At 42.0% G+C, this 14,556-nt stretch overlaps 1 protein-coding gene across 2 annotated transcripts in view; it reads left to right on the plus strand.

Moving 5' to 3' along the window:
* The window catches only part of LOC107203951 (fibronectin type-III domain-containing protein 3a-like), a 39,035-nt gene that overhangs the window by 12,854 nt on the left and 11,625 nt on the right, over nucleotides 1-14,556 (plus strand). For both annotated transcript variants that reach the window (XM_015626646.1, XM_015626647.1), the window contains exons 3-11: nucleotides 2,988-3,123; nucleotides 6,278-6,353; nucleotides 7,215-7,291; nucleotides 8,802-9,039; nucleotides 9,952-10,224; nucleotides 11,123-11,178; nucleotides 12,276-12,430; nucleotides 12,691-12,750; nucleotides 13,825-13,963. In XM_015626646.1, the coding sequence (XP_015482132.1) occupies nucleotides 3,028-3,123; nucleotides 6,278-6,353; nucleotides 7,215-7,291; nucleotides 8,802-9,039; nucleotides 9,952-10,224; nucleotides 11,123-11,178; nucleotides 12,276-12,430; nucleotides 12,691-12,750; nucleotides 13,825-13,963 (1,170 nt within the window). In that variant the 5' untranslated portion in view covers nucleotides 2,988-3,027. The remainder of the gene's footprint in view (nucleotides 1-2,987; nucleotides 3,124-6,277; nucleotides 6,354-7,214; nucleotides 7,292-8,801; nucleotides 9,040-9,951; nucleotides 10,225-11,122; nucleotides 11,179-12,275; nucleotides 12,431-12,690; nucleotides 12,751-13,824; nucleotides 13,964-14,556) is intronic.

Consider the following 14,556-nt stretch of genomic DNA (forward strand, 5'->3'; position numbering starts at 1 on the left):
TGAGGGTGGCAAGGCCCTGGCACAGGGTGCCCAGAGAAGTTGTGTCAGCCCCTGGATCCCTGGAAGTGTAAAAGGCTGGGTTGAATGGGATAGGGGCTAGGGGAGGGTGTCTCTGCCCATGGCAGGGGGTGGCACTGGATGGGCTTTAAGGTCCCTTTTAACCCAAGCCATGCTGGATTCCATGGTGCCTGAGTGTAGGAGTGTGGGTGGAGGTGGGTTCAGGATCCCAGAATCTCCTCTCTGCCCTGTCCTCCCTCAGGAGCAGCCTTGCCCTGCAGGGAGGGCCAAGCAGGACTGGATTCCCTGCTCCAGCCCCACCGTGGGAGGGTGTTGGGAAATGGCTTTTCAAGATAGAGCTCTGTCTTTGTTTTGTTTTGCAGGAAATTGTGCTGAGTATGTAATAACTTTTTAGGAATTCTCTTTTTATTTACCCAGGTACCACCTACTTCCTCAAGTGGAATGGAGACTTTGGGGAGGTGAATCTGTGGATATATTTCCCTGGAAAAGTTTTACCTGTTGAAGTGGGGAGGGGTTGAGTCCCATATTCATTGACCATGTTCCCTTGGAGGGCAGGGTGTTTTTGTTGCCCTTATCAGTGTTTTCAAGGAATGAAACAGTGCTCAAAACCCAAAATAACTTGGTGTTTTCCAATTTGTCAGAACGTCCCTCTTTATCCTCAGTGTTCTGCCACTTGCAGCCACCCCAGCCCAGCTGCAAAGGGAAATATCAAGATTCTGATCCAGATGAAACTGCCCCAAACCTCTTCAGATGTTTTTGTTCCTGTCAATACTTCTGTTTTCTCTGACCATATGGCCATTGCTGCTAAGACACAAAATTGGCTATTTTTGGAGTTTTATCATTAACAGTTTAAACCAAATTATTTCCTCCTACTCCAAATATTAAATTCTTCCTCAGAGAAATGAAGTTACAACGCTAAGCAAGCAGAAAGTGTGTGGAGGTGTCCATGTAAATTAAATCCTCTGTGTAATTAGAAGATGAAGGGTTCTAAAAACCCTGGGGAATTTAGGGCTCTGCTCTATATTTTGTCTTAAAGAGAGAATTAAATTCAGCCAAGGCAGGGGATGAGCAGAGAAACTCTGAAAGTTTATTTTAAGTTGCAGAAGATGAGCAGAAAAACTCTGAACCTTTATTTGAAGTTGCAGAAGATAATCAGAGAAACTCTGAACCTTTATTTAAAGTTGCAGGTGCCTTTGAGCCCTGTTTCAGAACATGTTTTTCTGCAGCTGCTTGTTTGGGGTAGTTGAATTTCAATGCAGATGGAGTTGCCTTTTGGTAAAGGGGTTTCCCCTTTATTTTAAGTATTAATTTCTGTTTTCTTTGAGATTCAAGAATTCCATATGCATATATAAAATAAAGAATTTTCTTATTTCCTATGTACAGTGAATTCCTGTTATGGTTCTTAAGGCTTAGATCCAACCTCAAAAAATGGGATAGGTGTAGAGGAAGAAACCTTTTTCTGAATTTTACTGTTCCAGGCAGGGGTTTTTCAGTGGAAGAGTTAAAATTTGCGTCCTTGGCAGAGGCAATTCCAAACCTGACAAAAAGGAGATTATTTTATTCAGGAAATAAATACCATGCTAAGACATTTCAGTGTATTTATTAAGTGTTTTTTAGGCCAAACCTGATGCAAATTTGATCTTTGAGGTCCTGTCCAGCCCTTGCACCTTGCAGTGATCTTTGGCTTCTTAAAATTGTTACTGGAGCAGCCCTGGAAAAGAATTTCCTTGTGAAAGGAGCTGGCTTTTGGCAAGTCCTGAGGAGTTTGTTGTGCTGCATTTTGTGGCTGTGTGATTGTATCTCTGATTTTGAGATGCTTTTGCAAAGGAGGAATGGGGGTTTTATCAGTGGATTCCACCAGTTCCTTTGCCTTGTCTTGATAACAAAGGAAAATCTCTGTAATCTCAGCTTTCTTACAGATTTTTCTGTACAAAACAAGATAAACCCAGAAGAAATTATATTAATTATATGATATTTCTCCTACTGTTGCTAATCTGCTGGAAATGCAGTCCCACAGGTACAGAATTAATCAGTTTTCATCTTTTTTTCTTCCCCAAATATTGCCCTTTCCATGCTGCTTGTGGAGAACTGAGGAAGGATTTGACACTTTCAAGCAGCCTGACTTGGTTCATGCACAAATTTAGGGGGCTGTTTTGTGGTTTGGTTTTTATTTTTAAGGAATTGAACCCTCCTAAGCACATTTTGCCGTCTGGTTTATGGGAGGCAATGGGAAAGGAGAAGGAAGTGTCAGCATTTCCTGTATCCTGTTATCTTGTGCTTTTTATGGATGCTGGATTAACTATACACTGAAAATTCCCTACCACTGGGAGCTTGCTGCTTGACTTGCTCTAATAACTATAATTAATTTGCATTATGTGTATTTTGACTGGCTCTAATTACAGATTATTCCTTGGAAGCCCATGACTCTGCAACACTTTTCCATTCACATTTCCCCGTGGTTCTCAAGTCAAATATTTTGGGACAAGGAAGGATTTTGTGTTGTCTTAAGATTTTTTTTCAACCTGTCAGATTTTGTATTGGAGAAATTGCATGGTTTGGGGTTTTTTTTGGTCATCACTGAAATCTAAATGTGGTATGTGCATTATTTAGCCTGAAGCTTGGGGTCTGGACTGGAAGCAGTTGAGGAATTTAAAGTGCAAATTTAGGAATAAATTGCTGTATAAATGTATAAATTCCTCTACTGTGTAATTGTTGCACTGAGGTACCAATTCCAGCACTCGTGGCTGAATATTCCTGATAATTAAAGGGGAGAATTTTGGGGAAAGGACATTTATTACTTACATAAAATGAGTTAAAAGTGAAAAACAGAATAATACTGGACTGTTTGGGTGCACTGGGAATATTCTGAGTTGGCAGGGCCCCACAAGCTGAGTTTGTCAAACAAACAGAGAATGATTTAAGGAAGGGGGAAGTGGATCTGACCTCATCCCTGTTTTTTCTTGGCACAGGTGGTTGAGGTGAGCAGGTGTCCATGAATGATCCCAAGAAATGATGGCTGACCAGCCGCCCCCTCTGGAAGCCACACCTCTGCTGAATGAAGTGCCACTTCTACCTCACATGGTCAACGGGGACAGCATCCAGCAGGCAAGTCAGCCCTGAACTGGGAGCACTGGGAACCACTGGGATGCTGGCTCCACAAAAACCCTGCAGCTCTGCCACTGATCTGCAGAACTGGGGGAGGATGTGGTTGTGAGCACTGACGTCAGGAGTTAAACAGAAGTGCAAATGGAAAGAGGAAAAAATCATTCAGCTCCCAGCCAGGGGACAGGTGTCAAAAAAGGGCTTTAAAATGGAGTTGCAAACTCCAAAAATCAGAGGAAAAATTAGGGGGTTAATAAAGGTTTTGCAACTCCTGTTGCAAACTCCTGAATAAAGATTAGCAAGGGATTGCAGAGGAAATCTATTACAGGAAAATGAAAGGAAAGACCTTGGCTTCCTGGTTTTAAGTGTCTTCATTAATAATTACAGTGCAGTGGTGAAACCTGAGTGTATTTAGTTGAAACTTTAGAGCTTTATTGGACACAACCTTTCAGAAGTGCCTGGTAGGATTAGAAATACAGGTAAAAGTGACAGCAGAACAATTCTGAAGCCCAAGTGTGTGTAAATTGTCAGTAAATGGGAATTTAGTGTTCAGCAGAAAGAGCTGAGTGTGTTTTACTACAAATACTGGGAGCTCTTCCCATCCTTTGAGGTCTGGTGGGTCATAAATGCTGAAAGTTAAGATGAAATCACCTTTAATTTGTCATTGTTGCAGATAAGAAGGAGAATCTGTATTGTTTCTGTTGTCTGCTTGGAAAAATGAGCTGTATTAAAGAAAAAGTCTCTTTCCCTTTCTGCCTCAGACCCTGGAGGTGGAAGTATAATGAGTGTGTCTGGAAATGAGCAAAGTCTCCAAGATATTTTTGAAGTTGTGGCAGTAGAAGGTGAAATTTCAGCCCTGCCCAGCTGAGAGGTGGTTCAGGTGGTTCAGGTTTCATGAGGAAAAGAGATCAAGTAGATTTAATTGGCCCCTTTCCCCAGAGCTGTGTGTGTGGGACGTGGAGGTGACAGTCACTGACATTTTTGAGACCTAGAGGAGACTCAGATTAAAGAAAAAAGGGAAAATAATAGAGTTGTATTGTGGAGATGCATTTGAAGAGCAGATTTGAAGTTAAAATAGAATATTTTAGAGAGAGGCTCAACTTAAAATCTTTATTAATGCAGAGGTATTTTAATTATTTCTCTGCCAGTGCTGTGGAGGACAGTGCTAATACTTAATTATTGTGGAGTGGTTTGTTTCCAGCAATCACACCTGTGTGTTTGGCCAATTCCAGTTAATCCATTAATTCCATTTCACTCAAAGCAAACGTTGGAAGTTTTCTGAAAGGCTTTCTGGATCCAAAAGTGTGTGAAAGAGGGATAAAACCAGAGCTGTGGCTGAGCAGTTTTGGCTGTGCTGGTGCCACCAGCCCTGGAGAGGTGCTCAGGACACCTGGAGGCGTTGGCAGCTCCTGGGCTCAGCACTCCCCGTGTCTCACTTGGCTCAACAATGCTCCAGCTTCCTGGAAATTTTCCTTGTTGGAAGGTGGCTGGGACTGCATTTGCTTCATTAATTCCAGTGAGTCACTGCTCTAAGACATGGCCTGTGCATTCCTGGAATTCCAGGCTCCCAACTGCTGCTGCAGCCCTGTGATTGCAGCACTCGGATCCTTCCCTCAGTTTTCCAGAGCTGCAGTTCATGGAAGCCTGTTCTGAAGTTGTGCCACCCTCAGAAGCTCTGAATCTCTCAAACACCCCTTTATTGCCTCTGAGTTTTGCCCTCCAAGATGGGCCTTTTCCTGAGGTCAATCCCTGCCTCTGGAATCCTGGACCCACACCAAATCTTTTTCCTGTTTCTTGTGCTCTGGTAAACCCCCAGCCCATTATTGTCAGTTTTTGTTAAACAATTAACACCACTTCTCTCCCTTTACCCCAAGAAATTTATTAGCATTGAAGTCATACATTCACTTGCATTCTGAAGTGACAAATCTGCATAAATTTCATTATTAATGCAAATTATGCCACTTCTAAAGGCATTGTCTGCCATCTCTCCCTCTCCTAGAACCATAATAAATATTACTGAGTGCCTAAATGGCCTTTTCAGAGATTTTGGTGCCTCACTTTTATCCAGAAACAAGCCATCCACCCAAAGTAATATTCTCCTGTACAAGGAGCATCAATTCTCCCCTACAAGGGAGGTTATGAAAAACAAAATCAAAGATTAATACACCAATATGCAGAAGCTGCAAAACCAGCGTTAAAATAGCATTTATCATTTATCCTTGGAGTCTGGAGTGATGAGAGCAGTGAAACTCCTGCCTGGGGTGTTCAGGGAGCTCCAATACTGAAAATGTAACAGCACAGAAAAATTCAATCATTAATGTCATGTGTAGCTCATTTTACCAGGAATTAAATGACCAGGTGATTCCTTCTGGTCCCATCTACCTGCTACAAATGTCACTCCATGAACAGTGCAAAAATACTTTATAAAAATGGAATGGAAGATAATGATACTGATTTTCACAGCTGCTTTAACAAATACATTTTATTTCAATTTTTACCTCAGCACCAGCTGTCACCAGGGTGGAATTTTAATTGTGCACCTGCAGTTCTTACCTGGCCAAACCCCACTTTTATTAAAGGATTAGCTGTAGAATATCATAGATGTTGCAGTAAAGTGAAGCTGCCAAAATTCCCCTGAGGCTGGGGCAGGATGAGGGGATGTTTTGGGATCCCAGCAGTGCCTGAGGAGTGATCCTGGCCCAGCTCCACTTGGATTTGTGTGCAGGAGGACATGGCCACGTCCTAAGGGACCTGCAGGGTGTCACTTGTCACTGGGGCTTGGATCCCTTCCACAGGGAAAACACACCTGGGCTCACAGGAGCTGCAGGGAAAAGCCTGGAATGCAATGTGGATCTCAGGTCATTATTGCCTCAGTAAAAGCAGAAGAAGCAGTGTGAAATTTGAAATTAAAAGCTTATTTCCTGTGTATCAGGTGATGCACTTTTGGGAGTAACCATATTAAAAATACAAGGATTTTATGTCATAGTAGGAAGAAATATTTTCATTTTACCCATCATTCTAACCATTTTCCTTTATGACTCCAAGGTTGCCAAAGCTCTCTTGTTGTTTGTCTCTAAAGAAAAGGGGTTTTCCCCCAGAGAATTTCTAAAATTTAAAAAGCCCCCAACCCCTCTCTTTTGTGTTCTGTTTCCTGCAGGTGATTCTTGTCCAGGTAAACCCAGGTGAAACATTCACAATTACAACTGAAGATGGACACATTCAGTGCATTCAAGGTAAAAGGAAAGCTCAAATCCTGAATCCAAATATTTTTGTTCTAGGGTTATTCCACTGGGTTTTTTCTGGGATATCAGATGCATTTCCTGCACTGGAATAAATCAGATTTTTCAGTTTGTATCCAAGCACGAGTGAGGCAGCACTGGGAAGCTGCCAGGATTCCCTGTATCCTGCAGAATTTAATTTCCAAAAGATGTGTTTGCAGTGATCCTTGACTAAGTGCCTTCCCAGGATCTTTACACATCATTTCTATGGCATTTAATCCACAATAATTTAAAGAACTTTAACAGGCACTGGGACCTCCCTGTGCTGTGAGGTGGGGGAATCATTGCTCCACTCTGTGCCTGCAAATTCCTTTTTTCCTTCTGGGTAAGCGACAGAAAATCCAAGTCAGGGCAAAATATCTCCTGTAAGTCAAGTGGAATTTATCAGTATTCCCATTTTTGGAGTATTTGTTACCATTTTACATGTTAATTATATAAAATATGTCCATTCTGATTCCATTTCATCAAATGCCCTACAGGAATAATTCCTTTGAGCTTAACATAAAAATATAATGTATTTAATTTTTTTTTTAAATTCCTACATCAGCTTTATCCCAACACCTGCGTTTGCCATCATGAATACAGACTTTTAGCTGTCACAAATTAAGATCTAAAATTATTTATACATATTTTTGTGCAATTGAAAAGACAGAGTTGGCCCAAGCGTGGTGTTTGGGATAAAGCCAATAATCGAACAGAGAATGGGATGCAATTCCTGATGTTTCAGGCTCCAGGTTGAGTTCCCACCTTTGGAAAAAGGTGTCTCCAGATGGGAAAAGCCTTGGTTGTTAAAAAGTGGTCCCTTGTCCTCGCCAGGTCCAGCACATGTCCCTATGATGTCACCAAACGGTTCCATGCCGCCGATTTTTGTGCCTCCCGGTTACGTATCTCAGGTACATTTATTTCTCCTTCTCTTGCAGTGTGGTTTTTTGGGGAAATTTTTAATAATATTTTTATTATTTATTGGTGATTTTAGCTGTGAAAAAAACTAATTTTTCCATTGAACTTACCAACTGTTTCACTTTATTGTGGGCTCTGTCCTCTCTGAGTAATGTCTGATCCTGTTTCCAGGAGTTTTTTAATCCTACTCCCAGCAGTTAAAGATACTTTTAATAACAAGGGCAGCTCTGAATTGACTGTCTGAGCTCCATGAACAGGATCCACATGTTTATTTTTCATCAGTGCTGTTTGCAGGGTGAAGCTGGGTCATGTGAACAGTCCCAACTGGCTGCAGGTTTTCTATTTTAATACAAAAAATCATCTGAGTTTTCAGTGCCCCTGTCTTTACCAGCCCTGATCTCCTGAAATTCCAGCACTGCTGGAGCAGAGTGTGCAGAGTGTGGTGGTGATGCAAACACCAATTCCAGTGATTGTTTGGGAAGTGAGCAGGGCTCTGGGCTTTCCCAGCTTTGCTTCCCAACTCCCATGTATTTTCCTCTCCTGGGTCTTGTTCAGCTCAGACCTGCATGTTGTTACCAGAGATACTCCCAGTTCCCTGTCTGATTTATTTCTAAATTAATGCATTTTAAAATGAAATCATTAAAACCAAATGTGGGAATGGAACTCGTGTTGTAGTAATGTTGAAAATCAGGAGTGATGTGAGTAGGTTTGAAACCTGTGAGTTCTTGGGTTCTCCAGGCAGTTTCTTTTTGCACACAGCTGCATTTTGGGCTTCTTCTGCTCTTCAGCCCTGCAGACCTTGAGGAAAGATTCCCCCAGATAATTTCTGATCTCTGTGAAATGGATCCCTCAGTGCAAACAGTGGGCAAAGCCCTGGCAGCGCTGAGCTGCTCAGCCTGAAAACCACATTTATTTGTTCTGTGTTTGCTGTCACCTGAAACCAGCAGGGTTGGGTTGTTTTCCCTTGGTTGTTGTGACAGGGATTGACAAGTTGGAAAGCAGCTCTAAATCAGAGCTTGAGTTACCTGGACTGTTCTTGTTAGATGAGGTGATAACTTTGTGTTCCCAGTGTCTGGAGCAGCCCAGGGCTGGTTCTCTTGGATTCTGCCAAAGTGGAGTGAAATAATTCAGGAGTGAATAGGTTGTGGACTCCCGTCCCTGGAAGTGTTCCAGGACAGGCTTGGATGGGGCTTGGAGCAGCCTGTTCTGTGGAGGGTGTTCCTGCCTATGGCAGGGCTGGGATGAGATGAAGTTTAAGATCTTTTCCTACCTAAATCATCCTGGGATTTTGTGATTGTTCAGCACTTTGGTGTGACTGACTGCCTCAAACTCCACTTTATCCCAGCAGTACCTTCCTGGTTTCCTTGGAATCCAGCCTGGTGTACAAACCCCTGCCTGTCAGATGCTGGGTGTGACCCAGAGCAGGGAAATTCCTTGTTAAATGTAAAGTATTTGATGGGATTTTCTCTGGACTCACGGTTGATTTCTCCCATTTCCCGGCAGGTGGTGGAAGAAAACGGCGTTCGGCGAGTGGTGGTGGTGCCCCACTCGGGGGAATTCCATCCTTCCATGCATCCCCCTCCTCCTCCCCCTCCTCCCCACGTACCCCATTACATGCACCACCCCCATGCCCTGCTGCCACCCCCCCCTCACCCCGTGTTCCCCGCCGTGCCCGGCACAGGAGAGCTCCCAGCTCAGTTCATGCACCAGCCCCCACCACCACACGTGTTCCAGGAGCAAGGTGAGAGCCTGGGAATGCCCCAAAGCCAGCAGGGACAGCTGGCCCTGCCTCCCCACTCCTTCCCAGGGGTTCTGCTGCTAACTTAGAGCATCCCTGTGGGTCAGGTACTCACCATCTGCAAAGTTTGATTGTGTGTCCTCTGAATTTTTTGTTGGAATTCTCTGTTCTCAAGGAATTATGCAAATTTTTACCTAAGAAATGTTGTATTTTCCTTGCATCCCTGTTTGGTTTTTTTTTTTTTTAACTCCTTTCCCTAAAACTGCCCACTGAGTTTTGTCACAGCCTTGACATGAAGATTATTGAAAATGAACTTAATTTGATACATCAATTTTTTTAAAATTTTTTTTTTAGTCCAAATATGACTAAAAAGTGAAAAAAAAACCCTAAAAAATGTCATTATCTATAGTGGATAATGACACCTGCAGACCCACTCTAAAAACTCAGTGGAGCAATAAATCAGTGAAGGACTAGGGTTATGTTGAATTAAACTAAGCTCTAATACTTATTTTATAATCAAGACTTAAAACAGAAGTTACACTTAATAAAATCATTCATTGTCTCTCAAGAATAAATTGGTAATTACATATTTTGGCTCATTCTAGGGTAAAACAGCATTCAGGCTGTGTTGGAAAAATTCAGTTTGGGTCCTAAATTTGCTTACTTTTTTTAAAATATGCCTATAGCAGGGAAGAAAGGCAGCTGTAAAGCAGGATCTGGGGCAGCTGAGAGGAGAAAGGCCCAAGAAATTCAGTTTAAAAATACCCCAAAACTCCAAAATCCCTGCACTCCCAGACTGACAGAGCACATGGAAGTTTCAGGTTTTAGCTTGGTTTTAGTGATTTTTCCAGCTTGTAGATTCAGGTGTCAAATGAATTATTCAGAATAATGAAATCACTTCTCCCTTCTTTGCAGAACCTCGTTCCCATGGAAGGACAAACTTCATCCAGAGGGACGAGAGGAGTCTCAAAATGCAGGAACACCTCAAGAAGAGGCTAAAGGACAGACAAGCCAGTGGTCACACCAACAATAAACTGAACAGCCCTCCCTCATCACCACATAAAGTCCTTAATTCTTCCAATGCCACAATTCCCAATGGGAATGGCAAGGGCCAGCAAGGGGCAGTTGGAGCACTAAAGCAGAAGCAGATAGGAAAAACAAAGGGCACTCCAGAGGCTGAGATGGGAGGTAGGTGGCATGGACAGGGGAAATCTCAATTATTTTCTTATTTTCTATAAATTCATTGCAAAACAGGTTCTGAAAAAGCTGAATTTATAAATTTGTTTGGCTGCTCAGGATTAGAGGAAGCCTAAAATCCATTATGGTTAGTTTTTTTTTCCTCTAGGAATCACTGGAATATCAAGTTTTTTTCATTTGGTATTTATCAAAGAAGGTCTTCAGGAAGATTTAATCTTAAACCTTTTTACTTCCCTGTCATTTCTAACCCAGGAAAGATCAATACTCTGATCTTGAATATCTGAGGGTGACCCATAGTTACTTCTAGAACTTCTGGTGTGAGTGTTTGTGGTACTTTTTGGTTAGCCAGGAGTCACTTAAACCTTCAAGAAATATGAAAACTTGAGCAGTTGTAGAAGCTGTTGTTTAATTAGTTGTAATTTCAGCTTTTTAATACCTCATGATTACTAAAAACCTTGTGCAGTGTCATTGTCATTGCATTGCTTTGAGACAGTGTCAGGCTTCTTCCAAACTTGGGAATGTTTTGCCATAGAAATTCCTGGAAAACACATAAGGCAGATAAGATAAGATCTTATTGTCATTTTTTTTAACACCTCTCATTTTTGGAGGAGTGTTTTTGTGTTGTCAAAGAAAACCTATTTCTGCTCCATTAGGAAAAGATCCCCTTTGTGCAGGATGTACTAAAAGGGTTTTTGTACCACTGTTGGTTTTGGATAGTTGGTGTTTCTGCCCCTCACGCAGCCAAAACAAACAGGGGAAATGAACTTTGCACAATAAGAACCATTGTTCAAGTCCTGTTGAGGCCAACTCCATCTCGTGGTGGCCTTTTGGTAACAGCCTGGGTTTGCTCCCAGGCTTTGGGATAATCTGGTTTGTGTTTAAATTGCAGAATCTGACACAGAATCCAGGAAATGTGATACTCACTTGAGCATTGGCAAGCCAGTCGTAAGTATTAGCCTTAAAATCCCATTATTTTCTGGGCCTGTGCTTCCTATAAAATAACGTGTGTTTTATCAATCCCTTTTTCTTCATTCTTAATGGTTTGATTTTTTTAATAGAGAAGGTAAATACAGTTTAGTTGTCAGAGTTTATAGCTGGGAAAGGGTAACCATGCTGGAAATTCACTATTTCTCAGTGTGCCAGCCTGTAATCCCAGAATATTCCACTGTTGCAGTTTTCCAGGGTATGTGAGGGTTTTGCCTTGCAAACCAGGGGCCTGCTAAACTCTTGGAAGTTTGTCTACTCTTGGAACCATTCTTTACTCAGCAGAGAGGATTTAGGAGTGTTGAGGATAAAATTGACACCAACAGATCCTCTTCTGATGTTCTATTGAGAAACTGGAGCAAATATTTGAGTATTTAGAGACTTGCTTAGGAAGGTGGAGTCTGGTGAGGGTAATTAAAATGTCTGTGTTTGATCTTGAGCAAGTTTAATGAGCTCTTCTCTGCATTATCCACACAGCAAACAGGGGTTGTGTTCCTTTGCACCAGCTTTTGAGGGGTTTTTTGGTCCTTTAGTACTTTTTCCCTGCTGCTTCTGACATCTGTGCTTTGAGCTGCCACAGGGCTGTGTTGCCTTGGGCAGAGAGAATTTGGAGTGTGGGAATTAAGCAGCAAAAAAAAAAAAAATCAGACAAGAAATTCTGAGTTTTACAAACGAAGCCTGTGCTGTCCTTAGGATCAGTGGTTGAATATTGTGTGAGGGAGCTGTCAGAAAATCAGATGTCTGTGCCTAATCTGATCCGGGGTCCTGCCCAAGACTCCCCAGTTAAACATTTGCTCCAAATGAGCGATGGAAACATTGATGCAGGAATTTTCTCTTCTGCCCCATTGTGGTGTTGGTTTGGTGTTGGAATGGAAAGACTTTAGAAATGAAAAGAGGAAATCATTGCAATCCAAAGAATGCCTCTGTATTCCCACTCCAAAGGGAAACAATTCCTCCAGTGAGGAGCTTCCTAGGCCAATTAGCGACGCCATGTTATTGACTAATTAACCTTTTCTTGCAGAAAGCAAACTTACTTGCATTATTTATGCTTTTAATAGGTTTCTGATATACAAGCAAGATCAGCCGTTCTGTCCTGGAATCTCCCAGTTAGTTCACAGAATGGAGAGAGCCATAGTCATAGTCCAGCAGCATTTACATTTGAAGTAGCAATATCCAACAGTGGTAAAAATGGAAAATTTAAATCTGTCTATGTGTAAGTTTAGTTTCTTCCTTTAAGCACAATGTTTAAACCATTAACCAATCAGCAATCTCTCTATCAGGAGCTGTTTGTTGACTTGCAGACCTTCCTACTTCACATGAAATAAATTTTAAGTAATGTCACTAAAGAGTTATACATGGACAGTGGGAAACTTAAATGTGCACTACATGGTTTTGCTTTTCAATGAGCTTTGAGCCCTGAGGTTTAAGGAAGAGCTGTAACTCTGCTTTCTGTTTGTTTTTGCCTTTTCACAGTGGGGAAGAATTAACAATTACACTTCCTGATCTCAGACCAGCCACTGATTATCATGCCAGGTATGCTTCTGGGAAGGAAATAATGCTTTGGGGGATGTGGGAATTCCAGGATTCTTGTGGCTTCATGGAAAAGGGGTGATACAAACAATTAAGGAATTACTCTGAAAAAACACCATGCTGTGGACATTGGGTTTGCTATCTAAATTCCCACTTCTCTTCTAATTTCATTAAAATACCACCTCCTTTTCTTCCCTACCACCTTCTCTGTCTCAGATTTCTCAGTTACAAACTTTAAATGATTCTCTGCTGGTATTTTTTTAGAACAACACTCTGTAGATTGTTGTAGGCTGAAGTCAGTGGTAAATGAGGTAATTTAGTTTTTGAATTGGATCTGAAAGTCTGAGTTGTCAGCTTGATTTCCAGAGATGCTTGTCTGACCTGCAGCAGTGCAAACAGGGATGTGGGAATGGGCTGGAATGGGCAGTGGGATGATCAGGAGTAAATGATCCTGACTGGAGGTGTTGGGCTGGCCAGGGAGAGAGCAGCTGGTGAAGCAATCCAGGGAAGCACTGGGAAGAGCCATACTCAGTGCTGGGGCACTGGAGCAGATGAGACCAAGGATTTCCCTGGAGCAAAGTCCTGCTTTGAAGCTGTGGAGGAGTTCTGAGTGTGGGAAATGCTGGGCTCAGCTCCACCTGCACAGTGGGTTATGTTTTCCACAGAAAGGGTCAGGGCTGCTGAAAACATGAAACAATTCCTATGAAAATTGTGATTTTTATGATTTAGCCTGTTTAGTGCCCACCCCCCTGCACAAGTGTTGGCTGTGTTTGAATTTTAAGGTGTCTCTAGCAAAAGGCTCATTTCCAGTCAGGTATCCTGTTCATCTGAGAACACCTGCCATAGTTTTCATCCCCTATCCCACAGGTATTTCAGCACTAAATATCTCCACTGTGACAGAGAGTAATGGCAGAGTAAATGAAGGGTGAGAAATGGGGGTGTGGGGTCAGCAGGTCAACCTCTCTGACCCCCACCCTGCAGCCACTGCTTGGGATGAAATCCCTGAAGCTGCCAGCTCTTCCCTTCAATTTGCAGGTGCCAGAGCAACAGCCACATCATTAATTACCTTTTGTTTAGAGTTTCAGCTACCAGCAGTTCCATCAAAGAAACCATTTCAGAACTGGTGAGCTTCACTACAGAGAGTTGTGAGCCAGACTGTCCAGCTGCCCCAAAACTGATTAACAGAACCAAAAACAGCCTGAGCTTGCAGTGGAAGGTAAGAACCAAACCTGGGGCTGAGTGAAGGGGAGCAGAGCACTCTGCTGGATTCCTGTGCAGTGTATTTAAATTAGCTTTTTCAAGAATTCAACATGTGCTCTAAGTGTTGCCTTTTAAGTTGCTCAGTGAAGATTGATAATGAAATAATAATTTCCTTTCTCTTTTTTTTCAATATTTCCTGAGTTTCTTGCCTGCAGCTTTGGTGTGACAGAGTTGGTGGCAGGGCTCTTCTCTTCTGAACTGGCAGAGAGGAAAAAATGAATTTTTATTTATATAATCTTTGCTTGAGTTCTGGATGATAGATAAGACTTAATGTTTTATTCTGACCCATTCAGACTAAATTTCTTTGGATGGTTTTAGAGATTCTCATTTTTAATCTGATTTGTGAATATAACCAGTATCTGTGAAGGTTTATTGGCAGCTGTGTTTGCTTGGTTTTTGATGTTTTTCTTAGGACCATGTTGAAAAATGGTTCCAGCTAAATGACTTCAGTGAAATTTTTTGTAGAATCTGTGCTTATAAGATGAAGAAGTTCCCATTTCATGTGTGAGATGTTGCTTGTGTGAACCTTTTGATTGCACAGGCAGGTGG

This window comes from Parus major, chromosome 4A, assembly GCF_001522545.3.
Source record: "Parus major isolate Abel chromosome 4A, Parus_major1.1, whole genome shotgun sequence".
NCBI lineage: Eukaryota > Metazoa > Chordata > Aves > Passeriformes > Paridae > Parus > Parus major.